At 38.1% G+C, this 24,705-nt stretch overlaps 1 protein-coding gene across 3 annotated transcripts in view; it reads right to left on the reverse strand.

Annotated features, from left to right (window-relative positions):
* Positions 1-24,705, reverse strand: part of ZNF385D (zinc finger protein 385D) — a 360,631-nt gene that overhangs the window by 228,622 nt on the left and 107,304 nt on the right. For 2 of the 3 annotated variants that reach the window (XM_030550948.1, XM_030550946.1), the window contains exon 1: positions 8,193-8,379. The exons of the other annotated variant lie outside the window; for it this stretch is intronic. In XM_030550948.1, coding sequence (XP_030406808.1) covers positions 8,193-8,214 — 22 coding nt within the window. In that variant the 5' untranslated portion in view covers positions 8,215-8,379. Of the gene's footprint in view, positions 1-8,192; positions 8,380-24,705 lie in introns of those variants that run through there. 3 annotated transcript variants of the gene reach the window in all.

Consider the following 24,705-nt stretch of genomic DNA (forward strand, 5'->3'; position numbering starts at 1 on the left):
GTGACTTTAATTGCTGTTTTTATTGTATGTGTTCTCAGTTTTTTAATCTATGTTTGTTTTATTGTAAAGTAGGTTTTATATCTGCTGCGTAAGTACCACAATGTGTCCCTGTACAGCCGCTGGATTATAAATTGTGAACCCCAGCACTGTTGGAAACTAGTGATGTGCCTGGAGAGAGTTATTAGCAGAGCTCCAGCAGTCTGCACTAGAACCCTAATCCCACTTCTGTAGGTCTGACTAGACTTACTTCCACAACATGCTGCACTGTGAGACAAATCCTGAGGGATGTTGAGCATCTTGCTGATTCTAAAAGCGCCCAGTCAGTGGGAATCCCAAGTGCTGGGTAGCTGCTTGTCACCCCTCAGTATCTGTCCAGTTTCATCAATGTACAAAAATATCATTGGTGGTCTAGAATAAAACAACTATTCAGTCCAAGACTAAAAACATGCAAGATCAAAGCAACAGTTAAAATCACTATAAAAACTATAAATTAAAATCAATAGCCCATCTGAAATAAAAAAAGGCTTAAAAGTCTGCTTTAAAAAAGGAGTTAGTTCATGGTCTCTCAGGAAAAAAAGGGAAAGCATTATACCATATTGTAATGGCCAATAGGTATTGCAAGTACTCAGCACCTCTCAGGATTTGGTCCAATGGAAATGAAATATTATTATGTGGTTAGTGTAAATGACACACTACCGCATGTGGCATGGTAGATTAAATACTCAGTATTGCAGGGTTTAGAGTCTGTGGTCAGGATTAGTAGAACAATGTTTGTCAAATTATTACTTCATGTCTTGGTGCTAAATGTGTAACAGGGTATTGAAAATATTCCATAAAAATAGCCCTAGAGCACCGATACTTGCCTGCCTGGCATTCCTTCAGAGAGAGAGAGAGAGAGAGAGGAGAAACAGTATGAAAATACTTTGTGGCACACACATACACAAACATACTCCCCATTCTACAGCCTGTTTGGCTTGTAAGAACGTATCTTTACTGGACCTGTAAACTGCAAGAGTAAGCTGTGCATTTCTGAGAAACTTTTAGGTGTGTTTTTTATTATTTTTTGTTATTAATATTCTTAGTAGGAGTAGTAATATTCCTTATGGCTGAAACTATGGCTACCAAAAACAACACATGCTGTACTGAGGGGTTGTTTCAGTTTTTAATGCTTCTCAGCAGCAGACAAGCTCACATAACCCATACTATTGAAAAACTGGCTGCTTCTATCAGCACCACTTACCAATAGTAATAGAAAACACTGTGCTTGGTATATAATAGTCACATATCAGACAAACTAAAAGCTTCTGATAAGTGGTTGGTCATGAGAGAAGGTGAGTGGATTGACTTTCACAGGTAAATACTGGCCAAAAAAAACCTCATTTGCTAAACACTGGACTATACAGACAATACAGTCTCAAGTCGTTAGTGACAAATGTCTTGGCTTAGGAAGAAGAGCAGTGATCTCAATTGTGGTGCCAAGGCTAGTCTTTTATTTTTCTTCTCCCTTGTGCATTTACAACTGCAGATCTTGTCAAGGTTCTGCTTTTTAAAATATTGATCCCTAACAGAATGATGGGTAACAGTATTGGAAAACACAGCCACTATTTCCTTCTGTCTTCATAAGTTACTGCACTCCATTGTAAACAAACTGAATAAACAAACAAAAGAAACTGAACAATAATTCCATGGCTTGTAACATTTGAACAATCTGGAATCTGCTTCTGTAGTTTTCAGGACAGGAAAAAAAATGCGCACATTGATGGAGCAGAAATCAAACATTAAATTAAACTCAACCATTGCTTTGTTTGATTTTTTATAATGCTGGGATAGACTTCTCCCAAACTAGCCCTTTGTGATCTGCATTGTGTTATGAAGGAAAACAAGAGTTATGTGTTTCCCAATTTCCTTTTATTTTATGTAGAGTACGTTCACTATATGAAATACAAATTCTCAATATAAGCCAAAGCCTTTGGATTCTGATGCATCCCACTAAAATATCAACTGGTCATACATAGAGTAAGGAGACACTGCAAAGTGATCTCATTCTTGTGTCTCTTGTAACTCTGCCTCCAAGATCAAAATACCATAAGATATAAAATACTAAGGAGTTTTTCCAGCTGTATTTGAAGACAGTAAGATTCTGATTCTAGACTTTGAAATCAATGTGACTAGATATGGAGTGAGGTGTTACTCAACTTGAGAAAGACTATCTGAATCTGACCCCACAATGATGACCGTTTTCCCTTAATTTCCAAACCACTGATTTGACCATTCAGTCCTGTTCTTTAAAAAATAAACATTGAATAGAATGTTATAACCATAGTTATATTTATATTTTTAAACAGTTGTTAGCCTTACTAAACTGGAAATTGAAAAATTAACAATCTTTAAAAGCCATAAACATCTACTACAGAAGTTTTAACTTCTTTCAAAATGATACAAGCTTCTAATCACCGTAACTTCTAAGCATAAAGGCAGACAGAGGGCAGATGTATTCATGATGCTATCAGGACACAATAATGTCCTTAATAATCCAAATTTCAAACTGCAATTATGTTTGTTTTTCCTTTGACATTGGCAAGAACTTGAGTCTAAACTCTCTTGATTAGTGTCTTGCCATGCCATGTTTATGATGGTGTTAGCCTTAGACAAAGCAAAAAGAGAGATAAGAGGAAAATAAAAGGGATGAAGAGACATGGGTGCTACATGGAGCTAGAATATTTTATATATATTAGATTTTGCAGCCCCATATAGATTTTGTGGAAATATGTGTTTGTGGTCAATACAGGCTGACTTACAATATGTGATTCTGCTATAAAATACTTAATACTGCAAGAGAGCAAAGCTTCTTCCTCTTTTCAAACCTAGTAATTTGACTCAACTAGGATCTCACGCACTTTAGGTTTTGATATTTTTAGCCAACCTCTTATTCTGCATTTCCCCTTAATGCTACCAATCAACTGTGAAATTCAGTTGCAAAACTAATCTTTGCAGTAAATGATATGTAATAACCCCTTTTTAAAAATAAAGACTGTATGACCTTTGCTGTATTTTAAGAACTTTTCATGGTCTAATACCAAACTGAAACATTCCCTTTCTCAAGATCAAAGTCCAAATACATTTCTGCTTTTTTATCACTGTTCTCTCTGCCATAATGAGAGCCAGAGGCTTTGAAAGGATTCTTGTAACCTGATAACATTTTTGCAACTGCAAGAATTTCTATAATTTCGAACAGGCTACGCCATATAATAAAAATGTCATATATTTTTATTTCAGCACAGATACATAGAAGTAGAAGCCATATGAGTCAAACAGAATTCTGGAGTCAAATGCCACATTCCTATTTTAAAGTATTTTACGATAAAGAATTTGTATTAAATACCATTTGGAAGAAAAAAAATATGAATCCTACATAGAGATAGGACTAAGAAAAGTGAGAGATGGTAGCTGGTTGCTATGGGTCTGACTCTGCATTGTGTAACAGCGGTGAAAGATTCTCCTGAGCAGGATATATGATTGCGCCTGAAACAAGGAAAACTCCATTCATCACAGTTAAAGCAAATACACACAAACACATTTGCTGTTAAGGGAGGTGCAGTCAAAAGCAGCTGTGACCAAATGTTCTCTAATGAAGCAAGAAAGCACTAATTTAAATTTTGCATTTCTTCTTGGAACAATTATGCTACCCACAAAGGGATAACCTTGAGAGCCACAATTTCTCATGAATTTGGGAACTTCTCTCTCAAATAGACACATATCATATTTCCATAAGTATATTGCAACCAGTTAAAGAAACTTCTAACAACCCGCTTTCATGATATCTGAATTGAGGCATAGAACACACCACAGCACTGGATAAGTATTTAGCAGGATTTAAAATTATTATTATTTTATGTATTTGTGTGTTAATTGATTCTTCAAATTTCAAGATATGAACTTCACTTTCCAGAAGACGAGTACTCTGTAAAGACATATACTCTGTAAAGATCTCAGTATAAATATAAGGCTTCTTTAGATTTCAGGAGACTATACTTTGGCTCTTCTCAACTACATTCTTCTGTCATATTCAGCATTCTTTATATATTAACTACACTTTTTATTGGATATGGCTGGTAATAAACTACAGTACAGTGCATAACCCAGTATCAATAGTTTTTCATATTTTTTAGAAGTGTGATCTTAAAGATGCTCACTGATTCATCCTTCCTTACATGAAGATAAACAGAACTAGTGAGGGAGGACTCTGCTATATCTAATCTAGCATATACATCATAACCTTCTAAAAACAAAGTGACAACTGTTAAAATGTTTTCACTAAAACTGCTATGAAAGATTTATGTCATTTTTTACAATATGTATTTTCTTTAAAGAACCTGTGAGATTCCGGGAGCATTTTTTCCTTCATGACTCATCCAATATGAATTTCTCTTTCAAGAAATTTTTCCAGGAGTAAAAAGTGATACTCAGAGTGGTACCGTCAAATGCAAACAAAATACTACGTTTGCTGGAAAATAAAACTGGACCTGGAAACAGCCAATGTGCAAACAGAAATGTGATGGAATTTCAGGTTGCCTAGAATTAGGGATTTTTCCTATTTGTTCTTTTTATTTATTAATTTGACCCTTACAGAATATTATCTCCACCCTCAATCAGGCACACATCACTGCACAATGTTCCACTTTTTTCATTTTTAATTAAAGTTTGTGTTAATCTGTTGTAAAAATCTTTCCCTCCATTCCTTTGAAGGTTTACTGGATTCTCAGGAACAGTGTTCATGGTCCCTGAACTGCAATACCACTGCAGCGTATCCCCTGGTTGACAATCATGTAATATGCTGCTAGCTCACAAACATGTATAACCCTCTTAAAATGCCCTCCCAGCGGCTTCATCTCCTGCCTGAAAAGAATGAACGTCACATCACGTCTAGACCCAACAACCTTGCCTCAAATATATATTTTGACCCAACCAGCGGCAACAATGACCATTACAATGGTGCTGAAAAATAAGCAAGCTCTACTCACTGGCCCATATGATCATGCTGGGGTGATATAAATGCATGGTGCTAGGAGAGGGAGCTAAACTGTGGTAGCAATCCCAAACTGTACCTTTTTTTAAAACAGACTTGGCATACAGGAGCAAATAATCTGTCAGTCATAACAATGCTTCTGCCTTAACCAGAAATTACGGTACAGAACTGGAGCAGATCCCCTGTAACCACTTTGCAACATCAGCCCTGTGACACTGACAACCACCCACAGTCTCTCTTCTCTAATCTGTGGAGAAAGTTCATAGCAGAGACTTTTATCGGTTGCTAAATTATTAACATGATAATCATCTTTGACAAAAGATTTTTTTTTAAACAGTGTAAAATATTTAGTTACAAAATACTTCACGAGTATTTACTATTTTCATTTAGTTTCCACAAACGCCAAATATATTGCCAGGTAGGGTTGTGGTTTTATTTTTATTTACAGTTGTAAGGATTAGAAGTGTTGGGTAGAGGTCAGCTATACTATCAGTCAGTTAGAATAGGTAACAAAAGTATCCACAGTGACTGAACAGCAAACTCTACATCACAGCACAGTGAGTGAAAATTAACAGTTCCTGAAAATCACTGTATTGAAATTCCAATAGAAAGCAAGAGTGTAGCTTATGTCATTAAGAGTGTCCATTAGTTCGATCATTTGAAAGCTAAGTTTTACGCTATATAGTGGATCTATATATACAATATCTACACAACATTTTCTTGGGAGTTGCAGGTTTAAATATGGGAAAGTGCACAGTTATTGACTTCTGCATTCAATAACCTGGCTTTGATAGAAGATAACTTTAGAGAGAGTGCTTCATATAGGCTTATTTCACTCATTGGATATTTACTATGTAAAATCGTATTTCCAGAGGTAAAGGGTTTAGATTTTTTTCATGGGAATTATTTTAATATTTACTTGGCACCCAGCATAGGACATGTTCTACCATCATGCTACCTTACATCAGCACCAATTAGCTGGTAAGGCCTAATGAAGCAAGTAAAACATGTACATACACCCCTGCAGTCCAGGGAAGGTTTTTCCCCCTATTTTAGTCTGAAAGTAGATTAACATCATTCTAATCAACATTCAAAAAAAAGCAGCAAGAAAGATTTTTTTTTAAAGTTGGAAGCAAAATAAAAAAAATACTACAATAAATTAAGCATAAACTATAAAATGTCTATTTTGTGTAAATGATGGATAGAGCACAAGGTTCAGTTTTAGGTCTTAGTGTGTGTGTGATGTACACTACTCTGCCTTCACTTGGGTTTGTGCAGTATTGCTTAGTACCAGTACAATACTCTACTAGGGCAGGTGAACTTTTAGGTTTCTGACAGTTGGAGTATGAGACTGCCTAGAATAGCTGTAGATGAATGTGCCATTCCCCCCGAGAGCATGGTCTGTTACCCAAAAGGAGGAAAATAGGAAGCCAATTTTATACTAATGTTACCTGAAGATTCAGGCTGAACAAAGCATACTGAAAACTTGTGTAATAGAAACTATAGTTGAACCCTTAGAAGAGAGGTTTAAGCAGGTCACATTTCAGTTTTCCCCATTAAAAACTTTAATTACACAATTAAATAAATTACCATGCAAATCACTGGGCAGTACACTCAGTTTGGAATGGCAAAACATTAGTAATCACTGACTGACCCATGTTACGTAGATATGAAAATGTCATTAAAACAGCAGATACATTTTAATTTAAGATAGTATAGCTGACCTCTACCCAACACTTTTAATCCTTACAACTATAGTCAACCAGAAAATCTTACCCCAACTAAGCAGGCAATCAATGCAAAGCTTACTGCAAGGAAAACATTAAGCACTTGCAGTGATATAAAAACAAGCCAAATAAACAAATAAAGCAAATCCTAATGCCAAGTTGTTCTTAATCAAAATTATCCAATTCACTCAAACCTAAAATGTTTATGGCATAAACAATAGTTCACTCAATATACATAAGTGATCTATTCACACTCTTCTGAGGATATATTAGAGGAAATTAATCTTTGAAGGTGGCTATTTCTGCCAGTAATTTAAAATATCTTTTCTATTATGACAATTTACAGCAAAATCATAGTTGCTTTCAAGGCAACTGATGGACGTCAGCTTTAGTAAATAAGTTGGGGCCCTTCCCCCTATATTTTTAAGGACGATAAAGAAAATAAGGAAATAATGGCTACACTAAAAACCCACTACTATGTACAGTATAGCACAGTCAATCATAATATCAAAGAAATACTTTACGCTTAAAGTGAGCTGTTGATTTAATATTTAAGGAAACAGAGAAAGCTGCTGAATGTCCCAGAAATCCTCCAGTTCTGTTCATTACTAGATATTGTGCAGCAATACATTAATACCAATGTTGCATAAGACTTCAAATATAAAAAGATAGGATTTTCCTCCCTTTTGTCACATTTTTAAAAATATTTTCCCATCGTTAAGTTGCAGTATTACAGTGTGATTGCACATCTCAGCACTGTATTGCAGCACTACATTAGTAACACATATCCAAGATCCAGCATGTTTTTGGGTATGCAGCCAGTTCAGCTGCAAACCTAAGGAAGATTTCCATCAAGCCACGAAACTAAACTCTGCACAAATATTTAACAGTTCTGAGACCTCTAAAGGCTTAAAATTACATGTAATTCATGGTATGCTAGCAGCCAGCCCCATAGCTGTGATCTGCAAAGTGCAGAGTACTCGGTAAACATACCATTGCAAATAAAGCATTGTTTCTCCTTTCAGCCTTAGAATTCTTAGAGCTAAATGCTGAATGAAAACCTAATACTTACTGAGACTTCCAATCATAAACCATGCAATAGTAGCTTATATATTTCATTAAGTTTTTCTGTAACTTCCCATGCTTCACATCAATTCTTCATCCCCCCCCGAGCAGACGAAACACAAGTTCATATAAAACAAACTGTAGGGTGAGTTCATTTTTTTTCAGCGGCTAACACTAAGCCATAACCCATTCAAACAGAATCCTTTCTAAGACAATAGGTTCCTTTTTAAACTGCACAATCTATGTGGTTTTCTAGTTGTCAGTTTTAGGTGCGTGCCAGCATGAAATGTTCTTGCATCTAAAATTTTAAATAATTACTCCTATTGATAAGATGTGAGCAGAAGCAGAATTACATCATCATAGTTAACACTTACCAAAATACATGATGTTTCTCATTAATCATGTAGTCAGAATCCCACTGCTGTGTATTCAGCATTAGCTCCCGAACAGGGCTGACATGTAAAACAGAGCTCTTTCATTCTACATTGCGTGGAAATTTCCCAGCATAGGAACAGTGAGTGAGTAGTGTGCCTCCTCAGGATGAGTGCTTTGCAGGCAGTCTTATCCCTGATACAATCCCGGTCTGATTTAGCGTTTACTCTGGCTGCATGCTGCACTGCCCATTCTTACTGTAATCTGACTCCTCCTTGTCATGTCCTTGCTGTGCCTGTGACATCAGTACTAAGAGTACTACAAACAGATTTTTTCTTTAACTAGCTCCCATTGGAGTGTTCTAATATCCTGGTTTAACTAATCTCGGCTTGAAAAAAATAATCTTAAAATTTTATACTGTTTGGCATATGTGTGTGTGTAATAAATGCACTCAGTGACATAATATGGTCAATTATATAATAGGTGGGAAAAGACAGCACATATATCATTAACCTATTTTCCTCACTAAGAGCACAATCCAGAAGGGTATAGAATGCCCTCAATTCCCATGGACCTAAATGGGATATGAAGGTGGCTGGCACTTTGCAGAATGAGCCCCTAAAAGGTTAAACAGATGTTTCCATCCAAGTCTTGTTTGAAGCTCAGTTTCCCTCTAAATGCATTTTTCAAAACCCAGAAATCATAAACAGAAATACAGTTGTGCTCAAATGATAGTTCAAACTATGATTTCTGCCCATAAATAACAATGTGAGAGGCAAACTTGATGGCAGAAAAGATTAATAATGAGGTTAAGAACCTTTCACCTCTAGCTCTCAAGGTCCTGTCCAGGTTGGTAAGTCATTAGCAGCTGATGGCTAGTTTGTTGTCTCTGTGACAAATGTGGTGATCCAAAGCCAGGTCCTAATAGACAGATCCCCACATGATCATAGCTGCTATTACAACTGGCATCTTTGCTGGCAGTCTCCAAAAGAAAGACAAAAGACATAGATAATGAAATACCCTGTTGCCCTAGAGGTCATGCCTCAGGTTACATTTGATGCACATTGGCAGCACTGGTGAGGTTGCACTGTCCATGCCTCTTTATGTATTGAGTCTGTTCTGTGGATCAGTAAAGGGCATTATCTTTGTGTATTGCCAGTATGGCATCTTTCACTAGTAATACACTTCAGATAAATAAATAAATAAAAATAAACTAAAAATAACAAAGGAAAGTACACTGAAGTGTTTATCTCATTATAATGGGGGGTCTAATAGGTTAAATGCTTTCATGCCATAGGAAAGAAGATGACTGATATCATAGAAGACTAGGGTTGGAAAAGACCTCAGGAGATCATCAAGACCAACCCCCTACTCAAAGCAGGACCAATCCCAGCCAGGGCTTTGTCAATCAAGGCCTTAAAAAGCTCTAAGGATGGAGATTCCACCACTTCCCTAGGTAACCCATTCCAGTGTTTCACTATTCCTAGTGAAATCATTTTTTCCTAATATCGAGCCTAGACCACCCCCACTGCAACTTGAGACCACTACTTCTTCTTTTGTCATCTACCACCACTGAGATCAACTTAGCACCATCCTTTTTGGAAACCCCTCTTCAGGTAGTTGAAGGCTGCTATCAAATGCCCCTTCACTCTTCTCTTCTGCAGACTAAATAAGCCCAGTTCCCTCAGCCTCTCCTCATAAGTCATGTGCCCCAGCCCCCTAATAATTTTCATTGCCTTCTGCTGGACTCTTTCCAATTTGTCCACATCCTTTCTGTAGTGGGGGGCCCCAAACTGGATGCAATACTTCAGATGTGGCATCACCAGTGCCGAACAGAGGGAAATAATCACTTCCCTTGATCTGCTGGAAAGCTCCTACTAGTGCAGCCAATATGCTGTTAGTGTTCTTGGCAACAAGGCACATGTTGACTCTCATCCAGGTTCTTGTCCAGATCCTTTCTGCAGAACTGCCACTTAGCCAGTTGGTCTGCACTTATCCTTGTTGAACCTCATCATTTGGCCCAATCCTCCAATTTGTCTACATCACTGGACCCTGTCCCTACCCTCCAGCGTATCTATCTCTCCCCTCAGCTTAGTGTCATCCGTGAACTTGCTGAGGGTGCAACCCATCCCATCATCCAGATCATTAATGGTACAATTTATTTAAAGCTCCACTTCTTATCCTTAAATCCTCCACACTACACTAAGTTCAGTTTTTATAAGGTCCAATTACGTAGGGTGAAATTATTCTAGCACCAAAGGAGCCAAGCAAAGTTCTGTTGTAGATGGTGACTATATACTAGGCGTACAAGGGAACTCTACATCCCATACAAGACTTGACTGGGTTCCATGCTACCTCCACAAAGGCCAAAAGAGTTGAGTGTAGTCTGAAGGAGGGAAAAGGCCATGGTATGAAATTCATGACAAGAAAGCCCTGAAAAGGGGGTGTATAGGGGTCATGGCTAAACCTAGATGAATAACTGGTTTTTTTTCCTCTGGCAAAGCTAAATCAAGAAAAAAAATTCAGTTTGACCTAAACAAAACCCCCCAAAATGGGCAAATTGTAAAGTCAACAAAAAACTATTTTGGGTCAAGCAAAATGTTTTGGTTGATTAAAAATGAACCATTTCATTGTGTTTCCATGCACTTTTTGATACAAAATCAAAGGACACAAAGGGCTAGGTTCACAAAAGGTGAGAAGAAGGTAATGGAAGCCTCCTTTATAACCTTTATCCCGTGGATAAAGCACCCATGTGGGATATGCACAACCAAGGTTCAATTACCCCCCTCTGCAGGACAGGGATTTGAACTTGAGTTTCCTACTTTGCAAGCAAGGGCCATGATCAGTGAGGTATGGGATATTCTGGAGTAGGTTTCTTTCAGCTTTCTCACTATGTATAAATAATTGAATATTCACCAGACTAGGGACTTGATCTTCAGTTTCCCACCTCCCACAGGGAGTGCCCTAATCACTAGGCTACAAAGTCATTGTCACTCACTCATTTGCTTCCTCTTTGTACAGGGGAATATATTTCACCTGTAGCAGAAACGTGGTTCCTGATGAGCAGTCCAAGTATTTCAGATAAGAAGTGGTGACATCTTTGGAGGAGGGGGAAGGAATCCTCACAGATCATCAGCAGACTTAATCAAGGGCAAAAAGACCAGAGGATCTATCCAATGGCAAATCCTTCAACTCTACTCTTGGCCTAACCTTGCCTGTCCCTATCATCTCTGCAGATCTTTAGGTTACAGGAGGTCCCAAATCCAGCCTCCATCTTGCACAGCAAAACTACACTGAGCATGCTGAAGGAGGACCTTCTATACCAAGGAAGGTAGAAGTAGCTGTTACATTTAGACCTAATAGCAAAGGTAGGGTGACCAGATGTCCCATTTTTAAAGGGACAATCCTGTTTTTTGGGACTTTTTCTCATACAGGTGCCTATTACTCCCCCTTCCCCCCCTCATCCCCATCCCTTTTTTTCACAGTTGCTATCTGGTAACCCTAAGCAAAGGTTATAGACATGGGGGAAGCTGATAGTAACACAGCTATTTGCTGTGGTGGCTTTATTTTTCTGGCAACGAACAGGGACAAATGAAAGTGAGGCTCTTCACCTGGTGAGTACAGAGTGCACAAATAGTTAAAGGAGTACATCAGCACAGCTGCATTTGCGACTTAGTTGCCGGCACAGAAGCCATCACCTCCTCATTCTAAACAGCTGCTTAATGTGCAGTGCTGCCTGTGTGATCGTAAATTGTCATGAGTCTTGGGCCAGATCCTCAGCTGATGTAAAGCACTGTAGCTCTGTTTAACTGAATGGAGCATACCTGATTTACACCACCAGATGATCTTGTCCCTTTTAAAACACATCTTTAGTACAGACACAATTCAGATGATTATTTTCATTTTTATATTCTAATGTGTTAAAACTGTCACTCCAGTTAGTATATGTTTGTTGTATAAATAAAGAAAATCTATAATCAAAAACAGCCATAAGAGAACTGGATATTTTATTTAAGTAACTTTGCATTTCCATTATGGAGCAGATGCAAGGGAAGAGGCTGGTCTTTCCTTCTGGCAAACTTCCGTAGCCCAAATTCACATAGTCTGGGTCAAATCATGCTCTCACCACATGTATAATCCACCAAAAATCGCAGAAAGCATCAGAGCTCCAACAAACACAGGCCAAATTCTGATCCCAGAATGGAATTGCATGGCTGCACAGGAAAACAGGATTTGGTGCGATAATTTTAACCTGCGGTGATAGGTGTTTTAGGACAAGCTATGCAGGATCATAAAGTAAGTAAGAACCTTCCTTATGGCCTTGGGTGCACTACTCGGACCAGGCATCTGGGCATGCAGGAATAAGCTAGGGGGCAGGTAGGGAAAACCCTGGGTTCTCCCCTTCTGATACATAGACCAGCAGAGCTGAGCTGGCACAGAGGTGTTATAATTTCCTGCAGGTATAGGTCAGCAGCATGTTACAACCTGCCTAGAACAAGGGAGAAGTAGGGTGGGAATTGTACTTCCCAAAGACCTAATTTGTGCCCTGTTTCTCTCCTGGGGTGGCCCAGCCCTATACTCAGGACCAAAGCCACAATACAGCCCTTGGTAAGGTATATGCTCTACTATCCTGTTTTCTAACTTTGATCCCACTCTTTTCTCACACATTTTATTGCTAGTTTACACACTGCCCCCATCTTGGGAATTAAAACTACATGCAGACATGTATACTGCAAACACTGATTAATATTTAATAAAATTAACATGCCTGCTGATTCCTGGAAATCTCTCTGCTTTTGAATTATCCCAGGAAGCAGCCAATAATAGATTTATATCAAGATTCTTACTGGCTGGCTTTGAGGAATTTCAATCTGAGAGGTTTACCACACTTTTTTTTTTTTTAAGGTGAGAGCAGAAGCACATCCAGGGACTCTTTATTGGCAGAAATGTAATAACATGCAACAAAAGACACCAGTGACACAACATTATCAGTTTATGTGTCTCGTATAGAAGGTTAAAAGATCTCATACACCTGAGAGGGTTCCAATTTTTCTCAAAATAAATTTCATCTATTGTGCACGACAGAAATGTACTGTGTTGAATCTGAAAACAAAATGGAAGCAGCAGCCCAAATCATACAGAATCTCTTTGTTTCCCTTTGAAAAACAAAAAAAACCTCTTCAAGGTAAACTGAGTAGAATTTTAGCAAATTGGGAATGGGAGAACATTATGAATAATGAATATTTTATTATTATTTATGTCATAACAACAAGAGTGCACAAAGAAGAGTAACCAAGCTACAATTTTGCAAGAATCCAAAAGTAATTGGAAGTGTTTCCAAGTGTGCATAAATTTGTGCCTGAAGTCAAATACACTTAATACATTGGCTAGAAGTTTGGTTTGTTTTTACTTTGAAGCCATCTGGAATAGTTTAAGACATATGACATTTTTACTACAAAATAACATAGATTTTGTAATTCCTAACTAATCCCCTGAGGTTAAATTAAAGGGGAAGAGAGAGAGAGAGAGAGAGAGAGAGAGAGAGAGAGAGAGAGAGAGAGAGAGAGTGTGTGTGTGTGTGTGTGTGTGTGTGTGTGTGTGTGTGTGTGTGTGTGTGTGTGTGTGTGTGTGTGTGTGTGTGTGTAACTAGCATAGTAGCTCATCTCTGTTCTGGTCTTTTTCCACTGGATAAAACTACCAAATGTGCTTTTTACCCTTGACTCAAAAGTGTCACTTCTAGAAATCTGCAGTATTTGTCACCATGAATACCATTTAACTGCAGCAGTACCCAAAGGAACTCTGTACTGCCACACGTGAATACAACTGGAGGAACTTAATTAATCTTCCTGTCACTTCCATGATGCTTTTCATTAGTTTAGCTGCTATCTGATCAACTGGTCCATTCTCTATTGGAAATGACTATCCAGAACCTCTTATAAAAGCATTTTCTAGAGATAAACAAAGACTCTCCTTTTGATGTGGCGAACCTTTACAAATCTTTACAAATCTTAACCATGCAGACTTTATCTATTCAATAACAATACTTGCAGCAAACGTTATGTGTAAAATGCTGGGATTTTCCAAATATGAGGTTTAAGAACTATGAATAGCACCAATATGCATTTATGTGTAGAAACCAAGTGGCTTAAATTTTATACTGATACTAGTTTACAGTCTGGACATAGATATATTTCAAATGAAAGGTCTGGACATAGATATTATTTCAAATGAAAGGTCACAGTTTGTTCATGAATAGTGATGTTTATTATAGTGCCTTTAAAAAAAACTCAATTCAACATTTCAGGCACTGGCTCTGCTTGTTATTCCACTAAGGGACCCATTCAGGTATTTGATTGGGTTTAAGATGATAAATCAGAATGAATAATATGCCTAATGCAGAAGCTTCTTTGATCATGTGTATTGATCATAATTTGTTAGAGATATTCTAATCATATAAGCAAAAAGTGGTGGCAGGAAGTGATAAGTCTTACTCATGGTTCATGTTATAGATAAAATATTTTTAAAAACATCCGTAACTATTTCAGTCAAGAGCTGGACTAAGGCAATTCATGGCCCTGGACAAACCCACTGGCCCTATCCGAGTGCCATTGCCCCTAGACTGTAACCTTATCCATTCCTTCAGGTGGCTGTGACAGGGACCATCCACATAAGAATATTAGTTGGACTAATGAGAAATTCACCACTGCTTCTATTTCAGGAGAATGGGCCTTTACTTGCTTCCCAGACCACTGTTTCCTGTACAGACAGGTTATGGTCCATCCTGGAGGACAGAGGATTCAGCTATGTAGGGCCCCCTTATGCATAGATTCATAAGGTATAAGGCCAGAAGGGACCATTAGATCATCTAGTCTGAACTCCTATATATCACAGGCCATTATATTTCACCAGTTACCCCTGTTTTGAGCCCAATAATTTCTGTTGGCTAAAGCATATCTTCCAGAATGGCATCTAGTCTTGATTTGAAGACAGCAAGAGATGGAGAATCCACCACTCCAATGACTAATCACCTTCACTAATTTCCAATTTAAATTTCCCTGGCTTCAGCTTTCAATCATTAGTTCTTCTTATGCTTTACTCCACTGGATTAAAAAGCCTTTTCTATCCAATATTTTCTCCCTGTGGAAGATACTTATACACTGTCATCAAGTCATCTCTCAATCTCCTTTTGGCTAAATTAAACAGATTGAATTGTAAGTCTCTGGCCATAAGGCATTTTCTTCATCCCTTAAATCTGTTTTCTGCACCATCTCCAATTATTCAATATACTTTTTAAAATGTGGACACCAGAACTGAAAGCAGTATTCCATTAGCGGTTTCACCAATGCTGTACCCAGAGGTCAAATCAACCTCCTACTACTCATTACTCTGCTGTTTCTACATCCAAAGATTACATTAAACCTTTTTGCCACAATATTGTTGAGTTGCTCATCCACTGTGACCCCTATATCCTTCTTAGAGTCATTACTTCCCAAGGTAGAATCCCTTGTCCCCCCATCCTATAAGTATTGCCTACATTCTTTGTTCCTAGATGTATAAATTTACATGTGGACATAATGAAACATATATTGTTTACTTGCACCCAGCTTATCATATGATCCAAATCGCTCTATATCAGTGACCCATCCTCTTCATTATTTACTCCTCCTCCATTCTGTGTGTCATCTTCGAACTATCTGCAATGATTTTATGTTCTCTTTCAGGTCCTTGATAGATATATAAACAGTATAAGGCTAAAAGTGATCCTTGTGGCAACCCACTAGAAACATACTCTCTCTCTGTTATGATTGATAATGTATAACAACATTTTGAGATCTGTCAGTTATCCCATTTATAATCTGTTTAATATGTGACATATTAATTTTATATCTTTCTAGTGTCTTAATCAAAATGCCTTACAGAAGTCCAATTATATTACATTATCATTATTGCCTTTATCAACCAAACTTGTAATCTCATAAAATGTTAATTCTGGTTTGTCAAGACATATTTACCATAAAATGATGATGACTGCATTAATTGTGTTTTAATCTGACCTCCTGTGTTATACAGGAAGTCAAACTAGATGATCACAATGGTCCCTTCTAGCTTTGAAATGTATTCATTTTATGCTTTAATTTTTTATCAATGGAATTCCATGTTAGCTTTCCTATTATTTTGCCCAGAATTGATGTCAGGCTAACTGGCCTATAGTTACCTGTGTCATTCCGAATGCCCTTTTTAATATTGGTACATAAGCATTCTTCCAGTCTTCTGAAATTTCCCTGTTCTTCCAAAATGTATTAAAAATGGACAGCAGGGGGCCAGAGAAAACCTCTCAGTCAACTCTTTTAGGACTCTTGGGGAAAAGTTATCTGGGCCTTCTGATGTAAAAATGAGTTTCCATAGTAGCTCTTAGTAGCCTCCTGGATTACTAATGGATTGGAAAGTACTTCTCGTGATAGGCATAGTACATCATCCTGCTTCTTTTCAAGTACAGAACGGAAATATTTATTAAGCACTTTTGCCTTTTCAGCATCACTATTGGCAGTTTTACCATCTCCATCTAGTAATGGGCCTATACCATTGCCAGGATTTCTTTTATTCTTAATATACTTTAAAAAACTTAATTTTCCATAGTATTGTCACCCATGGAGTCTCCCCCAATGTCTTCGGCTGCCCTTTTCTATTTTCTACACTTTATAACTTCTCATTTATATTGATTGCGATCTGTTTTCCCTTTTTTTGCATTTGTTATATGTTGCCTCCTCATTTCTAATTGCAGACTTCACTTTGCTACTGAACCAAGATGGATTTTAGGCTAAAGTTACTCTCTTTGTTGATTATTGAATCACAGCTTTTTGACTATCTAGTAAATACTCCTGATAAACAAATAACTCCTGATACTCATTTTTATTTTTGTCTGAATTTTTTCCCTAATAACTTCATTAATAATTCTCCTCCATTTGAGAAGTTAGGCCCTTTGAAGCACAAGTATATACTGCTGGGAACTGTCCTCTGTTTAGCCATATTGAATGTAATTAGATCATGATCACTGGTCCTTATATAACCAGTCTAGTGATTCATTCATCACAGCAAGGTCCAAAATTGAAGGCTGATAATGAACTAAGATCTCTCTTTCCCAACATACAATCTATGATATCTTCTATACTTGTAATTCCAAACTGGAAATTGTTGCAAAGAAGGAGCCTGAGCCAATTCCTACTAAAGTCAATGGGAGTTTTTTTTTGTTGATTATAATGGGAATTGGATTGGACTCTAAATATACAATAAAATACCAATGAAGAAGAGAAGGCTATAAACCATGTTAATTAATTCGATGGAAAACATGCACAATCAACATGTCAAGTATAGTTCTCAAAGGAAAAACATTCTGGGCAAAATTACAGCGACATAAAAGATAGGGCAAGTTACACAGCAGTAAACTGTAACACACCAGTAACCTATGTACAGAGCAGGTGGAAGGATAGGGTAAGATAAAGTACAGGTTCTGCTCTTTCAACAGCTATTTTAAAGCAACTTACACTGACTTTTTCACATCAGTTCTGAATTTGATCCTTAAATCCACACCTCGCACTTCTATACCTGTGTGCTACATAACACAGTGTGGAAAAAAAAACGTGTTGGCATATAAAGAAAATGCCAGTGACTTACATTTATACACTGCACCTCAGGAGGCTTCAGAACTTGGGATCACTATTGGATCATTCACACCCACTGAAACCCAGCCACCTCTGGGATGAACATGGCAGCTGGTGGCAGTGTACAGCAGCACTACACAGCAGTTTAGGGCAGAAAGTGAGGAATATCTTCCACTGAAACCAAACTAGGATGTATGTGGGAAGAATGTAAATTACCCACTGACAATTTGATGAGAACACTGCTGTTAATAACACCCCTACACTTGCAAGATTTCCATTAGATCTTTAATGACCTTAATTTTTCATCCCCTACTAAAGAATGGCATCTCCAAACTTCTAAAACAGTGTTGAGGCACTGGTTCCTTAATCTATAGACTGAACACTGTGACCAAACAACAGCCAATACGGCATCCTACTGTAACTAAGTGTTCCACTGAGTTCTCTGAGGACTAACATGGGCCATCCATGCTTATCTTTAAAGGCAAAATGGGATCAAAACACAAAATGCGTACTGCCATTTACTGTTTAAAAAAAATTATTGTAAAATCACTCAGGAACAATTGATTTTGATTAAACTCTGAATGCTCCAGTACTTTTCTTACAGAAGAAGAACAAAGACAGTGCTTTTCTAACACACTGCCAATAACATTCAAATACTTTCGTATCTGGTTTATAATAGTTAGCTTTAAAAGGAGGGTTTCATCACTGTTCCCACCTTTTGATCTTATTAACAGAGCCTCTTGTCATTCTAATTCAGAAAGACATTTACACAGAGAAACTCTAATTTGTATCAGCACCTGCTTTTTTTGTTACATCTTTTTGTACTGGTCCCTTTTGATCTGCTGTATCTCTGAATTTAATTATGAAGTCTGAAAACACCCTGCCACTATATCTGCCCATAAATTAATTCTCTCTGTTTCCCATGTCCCAGTGAAAAGACTACAGGCCTGTCTACAGTTACAGTGGTGCTGTGGTGCAGCGGCAACGCTGTAGTGCTTAGTGAAGAAATTAACTACGCCAACGAAAGAGTTTCTCATAGGTATTATGCCTCCCTGAAAGGCAGTAGCTATGTCAACAGGAGAAGTCCTCCCATTGTCTACACTGTGTCAGTGTAACTGTGTCGCTCAGGGGCATGGATTTTCCACACCCCTGAGCGACGTAGTTAGAACAACATAAGTTTGTAGTATAGACCAGTGCTATACCTCCCAGTCAAGCTCTCTCTCACATACTATAAATAAAGCTTAAATACAACACTTCTCAAATATATTAAGGACAAAATACATAATTCCCAAAGACAGGCATTTAAATTTAGGCCATTAGATGCTTAAGTGGCTCGCCTTTTTGGATGGTTCGCAAACTCAGTACCTCTAAACATCATCAGACCACTTTTAGGTGCCTAACTATGGATTTAGAGGGAATGGTGTCAAACTTTAGGCACACACATTTGAAAATAGTGGTCTAGGTTCTTAGACCACAGAGCTTCTTCCTATGTGCACCCATCTCTGAACTCTGTGATAAATCAGAAAGGCAAAAGGGCTTAATTAAAAGTTTACTCTACCTCTTAAAGTATAATTAGATACCTGCAATGATTTCATATAGGTTTGGGATCTCCATCCACAGACTTTGCAGTTGCTTGCCTATCCTCACTACTACTCATCTAGTAATTGAATTACCTCCAAGAAAACTGCATTCAAGGTGATTATTACTAGTGTATGGACTATCTATGGGGCAAAGTATAACTGTGAAAATAACTGATGTTTTCGCTTCACTGGCAGTTCTGAAAAATGGGGAAAAAAATCAGTTTGAGTCAAACCAAAATATTTTGAATTTCTGGTCAATCGAAAAAGGGAACAAAAATTTTGTTTCATTTCCAGGCATTTAAAACATTTTTAAAAATAAAAACAAAGGGCTGGATTTACCCCCCCCCCCAAAAAAAAAAACAACCACCAGTGACAACTGTGTGTGTGCGCGCACACATGTGCACATGCACACACACACACACACAAACAACTCCCTGATAGGACAGTGATTAGGGAACTGAGCTGGGATGTAGGAGCCCAAGGTTCAAATCCCCATGCTGGAGCAGGGACTTGAATCCAGGTCTCTATTCTCCCAAGTGAGTGCCCTAGCTACCAGCATGTTGGTTATTTGCAGGGGGAGACTCTCAATCTCTCCCCTTGAAGCTGTTGCACTTTGTATAAATACATTACAATTAAAGCAGGGAATTGAACCTGGGTTTCCTTTCTTCCCACCAAATGCCCTAAACACTGTGCTATTGGGTGAAAGGAGGGTAATGTTTTGTGAATGGCACCCAAGCTCCTTGTGAATCTATTCCCCCCACTATTTCTTAGGGGGCGGGTGTTTGTTTTTGTCCAAAACTATTCACCACTACATTTGTCTCAAATTTGCAGTTTGGCTAACCAGACTCTGAATTTTGGGGTGACTAAACTATTTTTCTGAAAAGTTCACCTCAGCGAAGAGGATCTATACTAAGCTCTGTGTATCACTTTAGCTCTGCAGTGGAGCTAAAGTGAGGAAGGGCTTGCTGGTGGATCAGCATGGGGGTAGGAGGATGTGTCTCTCTGCCTCTGTGTTCTGCACAAACCAGAATCAAAAGTGATGTTGACGGTGGCAGTCCAGAAAGGAAACAGGGTCTTCGATTACATGGATGCTGTGACTTTAACATCTACTAAAGATGAGGGGAACGGTTGAATGCAGCCACCATTCTAACCCATGACATGGAATAGCAAACTTGTGTTGGAGAGTGAGTAGCCGTATATTGCAACCCTCTGCCTTGTCACCTTCCCACCTCCTCTGAACTTCATATGCATAAAGCCTGATTTCTCATTTTTGTGAGGGAAGTGAGTTTTGTTTAGGTGGATTTCTTTTCCAACTCCTCCTAGAAAGTTGGCTGCAGTATAAAAGTGACTTCTAGCTCATATTGTGTTGCAGCAATTTGGCAATTTAGCTCTGAGTAATAGAAAATGGGATCACTAAATGGAAAGCCCGCACTGCTAAAATGGTGGAGGAGACAGAAAAACCCAGTGTAAGCATTTTATCCAAAAGCCTATAGCATCCCACCAATGATAATCTTTTTTTAAATTGTTGCTCCTTTTTGTATTAGAACTCTTTTTCGTTACTTATCTATCATGTCCTTCCTTGAACACTGACCCCCAGAGCATTTCATCAAGTAATTATTTTTACTAAAAGTAGTTGCTTACACATTAAAATTAACTGAGCAAGTTTGGCCCACTCTTCAGACATCAACAGTAGGTGGCATAATATGTGAAAATAATGAGATGTTGGTTACAACACAATACAAAAAGTTAAATTTTAATTATGTCTAAAAGGTCTTTTGCTGAAAAAAATAGCTGATAGAAAAGCATACCAAAAATCCACCAATTTCTGAACAAATTAATTTAAATACATGACTAATAATCAGTCAGCTCAAGAAATGAATATCATACAAGACAGCATGAAACTCTAATCTCAGTAATAAAACTCAATTGAGTTACTTCGGATTTACTTGTAAACAGTGATCAGAATTAGGTCCATCTATGATAAAATATAAACGTTCTCTATTTATTAAAATGCACCAAGATGAAACCAAATAGGTTATTTTTCTCAACAATGAGGCTAGTTTCACAACAGCTGCCTAGTCATGACATCCATGAACATGTGAATAAATCTGAAGTAGAAACAGAGCTATGAAAACTTTCCAGTTCCATAAAACCAAGGACAGGATATCAAATTTAAGTAAAACTGAGCCACACAACTTTTGGTCCTATCAAAAAAAGCTCACTGACAAATAAGAGTCAAAATGGTTATTTGGTTATCATTACTTTTTTTTTTGGTTAAGTACCCATGCCGTACTATAAATCTGCAGTAACAGTTTCATTACAATCATTTCACAAGAAAAGCATTGGATAAATGGTAATGCCTCAAATGAACCTTATCTATTATGTTTGCCAATAGCAAGTTCTTTAGCTAAAACTGAGATGTAGTTTCCATTCTAACTCTCCCATGGCACATCATTTTTTCAGCCAACTCCCTGTCTTTTGGGATGAAATATTCCATGAAAGTCAATCCAAACAAGATTTTGTTTTGTGTATGTATGCGCAAGCAGGTGTGTGCATGCAGGAGAGAGAAAAAAAATCTTGTTTGGATTGACTGGATAGGTAAATATTGTATTTTGTATGAATGAGCAAATTTGAGCAACTACTCAGCTCACTAGCTAGAGTGCAGCTTTGATGAGGCCAAAAGTAGTAGAGTCACCTTCGAATGGGTAGAGTGGAAAAGATCACAACTAGGATCAGCTAGGCCAATGCTTCATGTGCTTCTCTGCTTCCCCTTCCCCCTCTCATTCATTTCAGCATGTGTTGTGGAGACAGTTGCTTCTTTGTTTTCTCTCTTCCAATTCCTTTCCCACCTACCACTACAGCCATTGGATAGCAGGGGTGGTAATGGGGCCAGTGATAGGCTATTCTCTGGAGGAGCTGGAGGTTGCTACAGTTTGCTCTAAGGCAAGTAATGCTTTGAGGGTCCCACTCCTCCCCCTCTTAAACTATTTTTCTGGATTTCCTTCAATACCAGTGCCTAGGGTGAAGTACTGTCCTGGAGTTTGGAAGGGATGTTTCACTCATACGGGTTTTCACCTCCATTCTGCATCTTAGAGGTCTAGTCTTGCAGGTTTAAATTACAACTGTTGCAACACTAGCAAGTTGTAGTGCAGTTGGTGGGTTAGCAAGTGTGTGCAGATGAGGCCCCTGTAATCTAGTGGGCTGTTTGGTCAATGGTCCTAAGCACTGCAATCCATACTGAGGGGGTGTGCCTCTATATCTCATGCAGCTTGTGGCTTCACTCATCTCTGCTACCTCCAGAATGGAGCAAGGGAGCACTTTCAGGCTCTGGCTTCTGTCAGGGTCCCTGCACAGGCCTGAGAATGGAGAGGGGGCATGGTTTTCATACTCACCCAGGCCACTGAAGCTAGTTGAGATCTGACTGGAACAAATCATGAGATGGGTCCCAATGAGATTTGTCAGTTGGAAAGGTCCAGTCTGAGATACTTGTAACCCAGTGAGCTGTTTGGGCATTGGCCCCAAGCATGCACTGCTTGGTGAGGAATTGGTTTAGTATTTTAAATTTTAGAACAGAAAATCAAATGGTTTCAAGCATTTTTAAAAACCAGCAGCTAAGCTAAAAGTGCACTATTTATCTCAGATCATCAATAGAAGTGACTACTTTCCATTTTTCAAGGGAAAAATTACTCAAAGAACTATAAGGCAATAGACAAAACAAACAAGATTAAAGATACACAACTGTTTATATGACTTATGTGATTATTTAACAAGATTGGCGAAGTAAATAACAAATGAAGAACTACTGGGCATACTACACACTTTCAGAATTAGTCTCGCTGAAGTCAACACATTGTGCCAAGGTTAGTTTTCAACTTTCTGTGAGTGTCTCTCAGGCAAGGGCAATTCTGAGAGGCAACTAATGGATTAGTCTTTGATCTCAGTTCCATGACTCAAAGGCATTCAAACCTGTTAAAGGCATTCAAACCTGCTAAATAGATTTTTTTTTAATGTCAGAAACAGAAGTGTATACAAAAGGTAAAGACTAATGTACCAAATTGGCCCATTACTTTGAGGGGAAAAGGGTTGGAGGGCAAGACACAGAACAATCTCTCTCTCCAAAAATTATTGAAGGGACAATTTAAAAAATGTGTGTTTATGGAATTTTAAGAAAGGCAAATGTGCAACAAGAAATAATGTGCGTGGGAAGAAAAGGAAATGTACAAATATTAAATATATCACCCATCTTGGACATTTAATGGAGAGTTAAATGGCACACCCTGCCTGAATAATGAAGACAAAAATTCTGAGAAGGTATAACCAGTTCAAAACAAAGCTTGCCAAAAGACAAACAAGCAAAGACTGGCCAAATAATATCAAATAGAAATACTGTATGGCTGTCACCAGGGGATTATGACATCAAGATTTTATGACATGGGTGAATTAATTCAAAAGGGACACATTTTATGTTTTAAAGAAGACACTACAGGGAGATCCAAATTGTTCCTCCCTTTGATTGATTCTAGTTATGATTGTAAATGCTTGCCAACAAGTAAGGAAAAGGTTCATAAACAACAAAAATATTGAAAGTGTATATAATCAGATGCCAGAAGGTGCAAAGAACCTCCTGCAAGTCACTGAGGACTCTAGTTCCACTGATTCAATTCCCAAATGACTTGAGAGTTGAGGACACCCATAATCCTACATGATCAAAGGATAGTCAGAAGCCTAGAGAATATTTAATACTTATGGTATTAAATGGCAAAAAAAACCAACAACCCTTCACTGATGCATAGTTAAGGTTGCACAGTGGTATCTTGCTCCCTTCCAGAATGTCAAGTTCAGCAAAACCAAGAAATACAGAATTATGGTTAAACATCCATGCATCTTTAACTCAGTCCTGCTAGAGCGGGGAATAGCTACTGGAAATTATCTGCATGTACGCCAGTTGCATTCATTGTGGTAGATGTACTTGTACTGAGTGGTGGAGGAATTAGTTGGAGCAGCTCGGAAGAGTGGTGATTGTGATATGAAATGATCTAGGGGAACCATGTCCTTCTGGTTGTGTATGTGAGCCCTCCTCTCTGATCCAGGTCTGTATGATCAAAGGAAAGGTGTTATGTGTGCCTGAAGGGATCCAGAATGCCTCATTTCTGTGCTGTTTTGTGTAGGTGGTGGCAGTAGTGGGTCACAGAAGTCTTCTTGCCATGGGCATTGTTAGCAGGCGATGAATGTGTCTGTGAGTTTAATGAAGAGTAAGTGAAAACAAAGTGTTTGAT

This window comes from Gopherus evgoodei, chromosome 2 (assembly GCF_007399415.2).
Source record: "Gopherus evgoodei ecotype Sinaloan lineage chromosome 2, rGopEvg1_v1.p, whole genome shotgun sequence".
In the NCBI taxonomy this organism is placed as follows: Eukaryota; Metazoa; Chordata; order Testudines; family Testudinidae; genus Gopherus; species Gopherus evgoodei.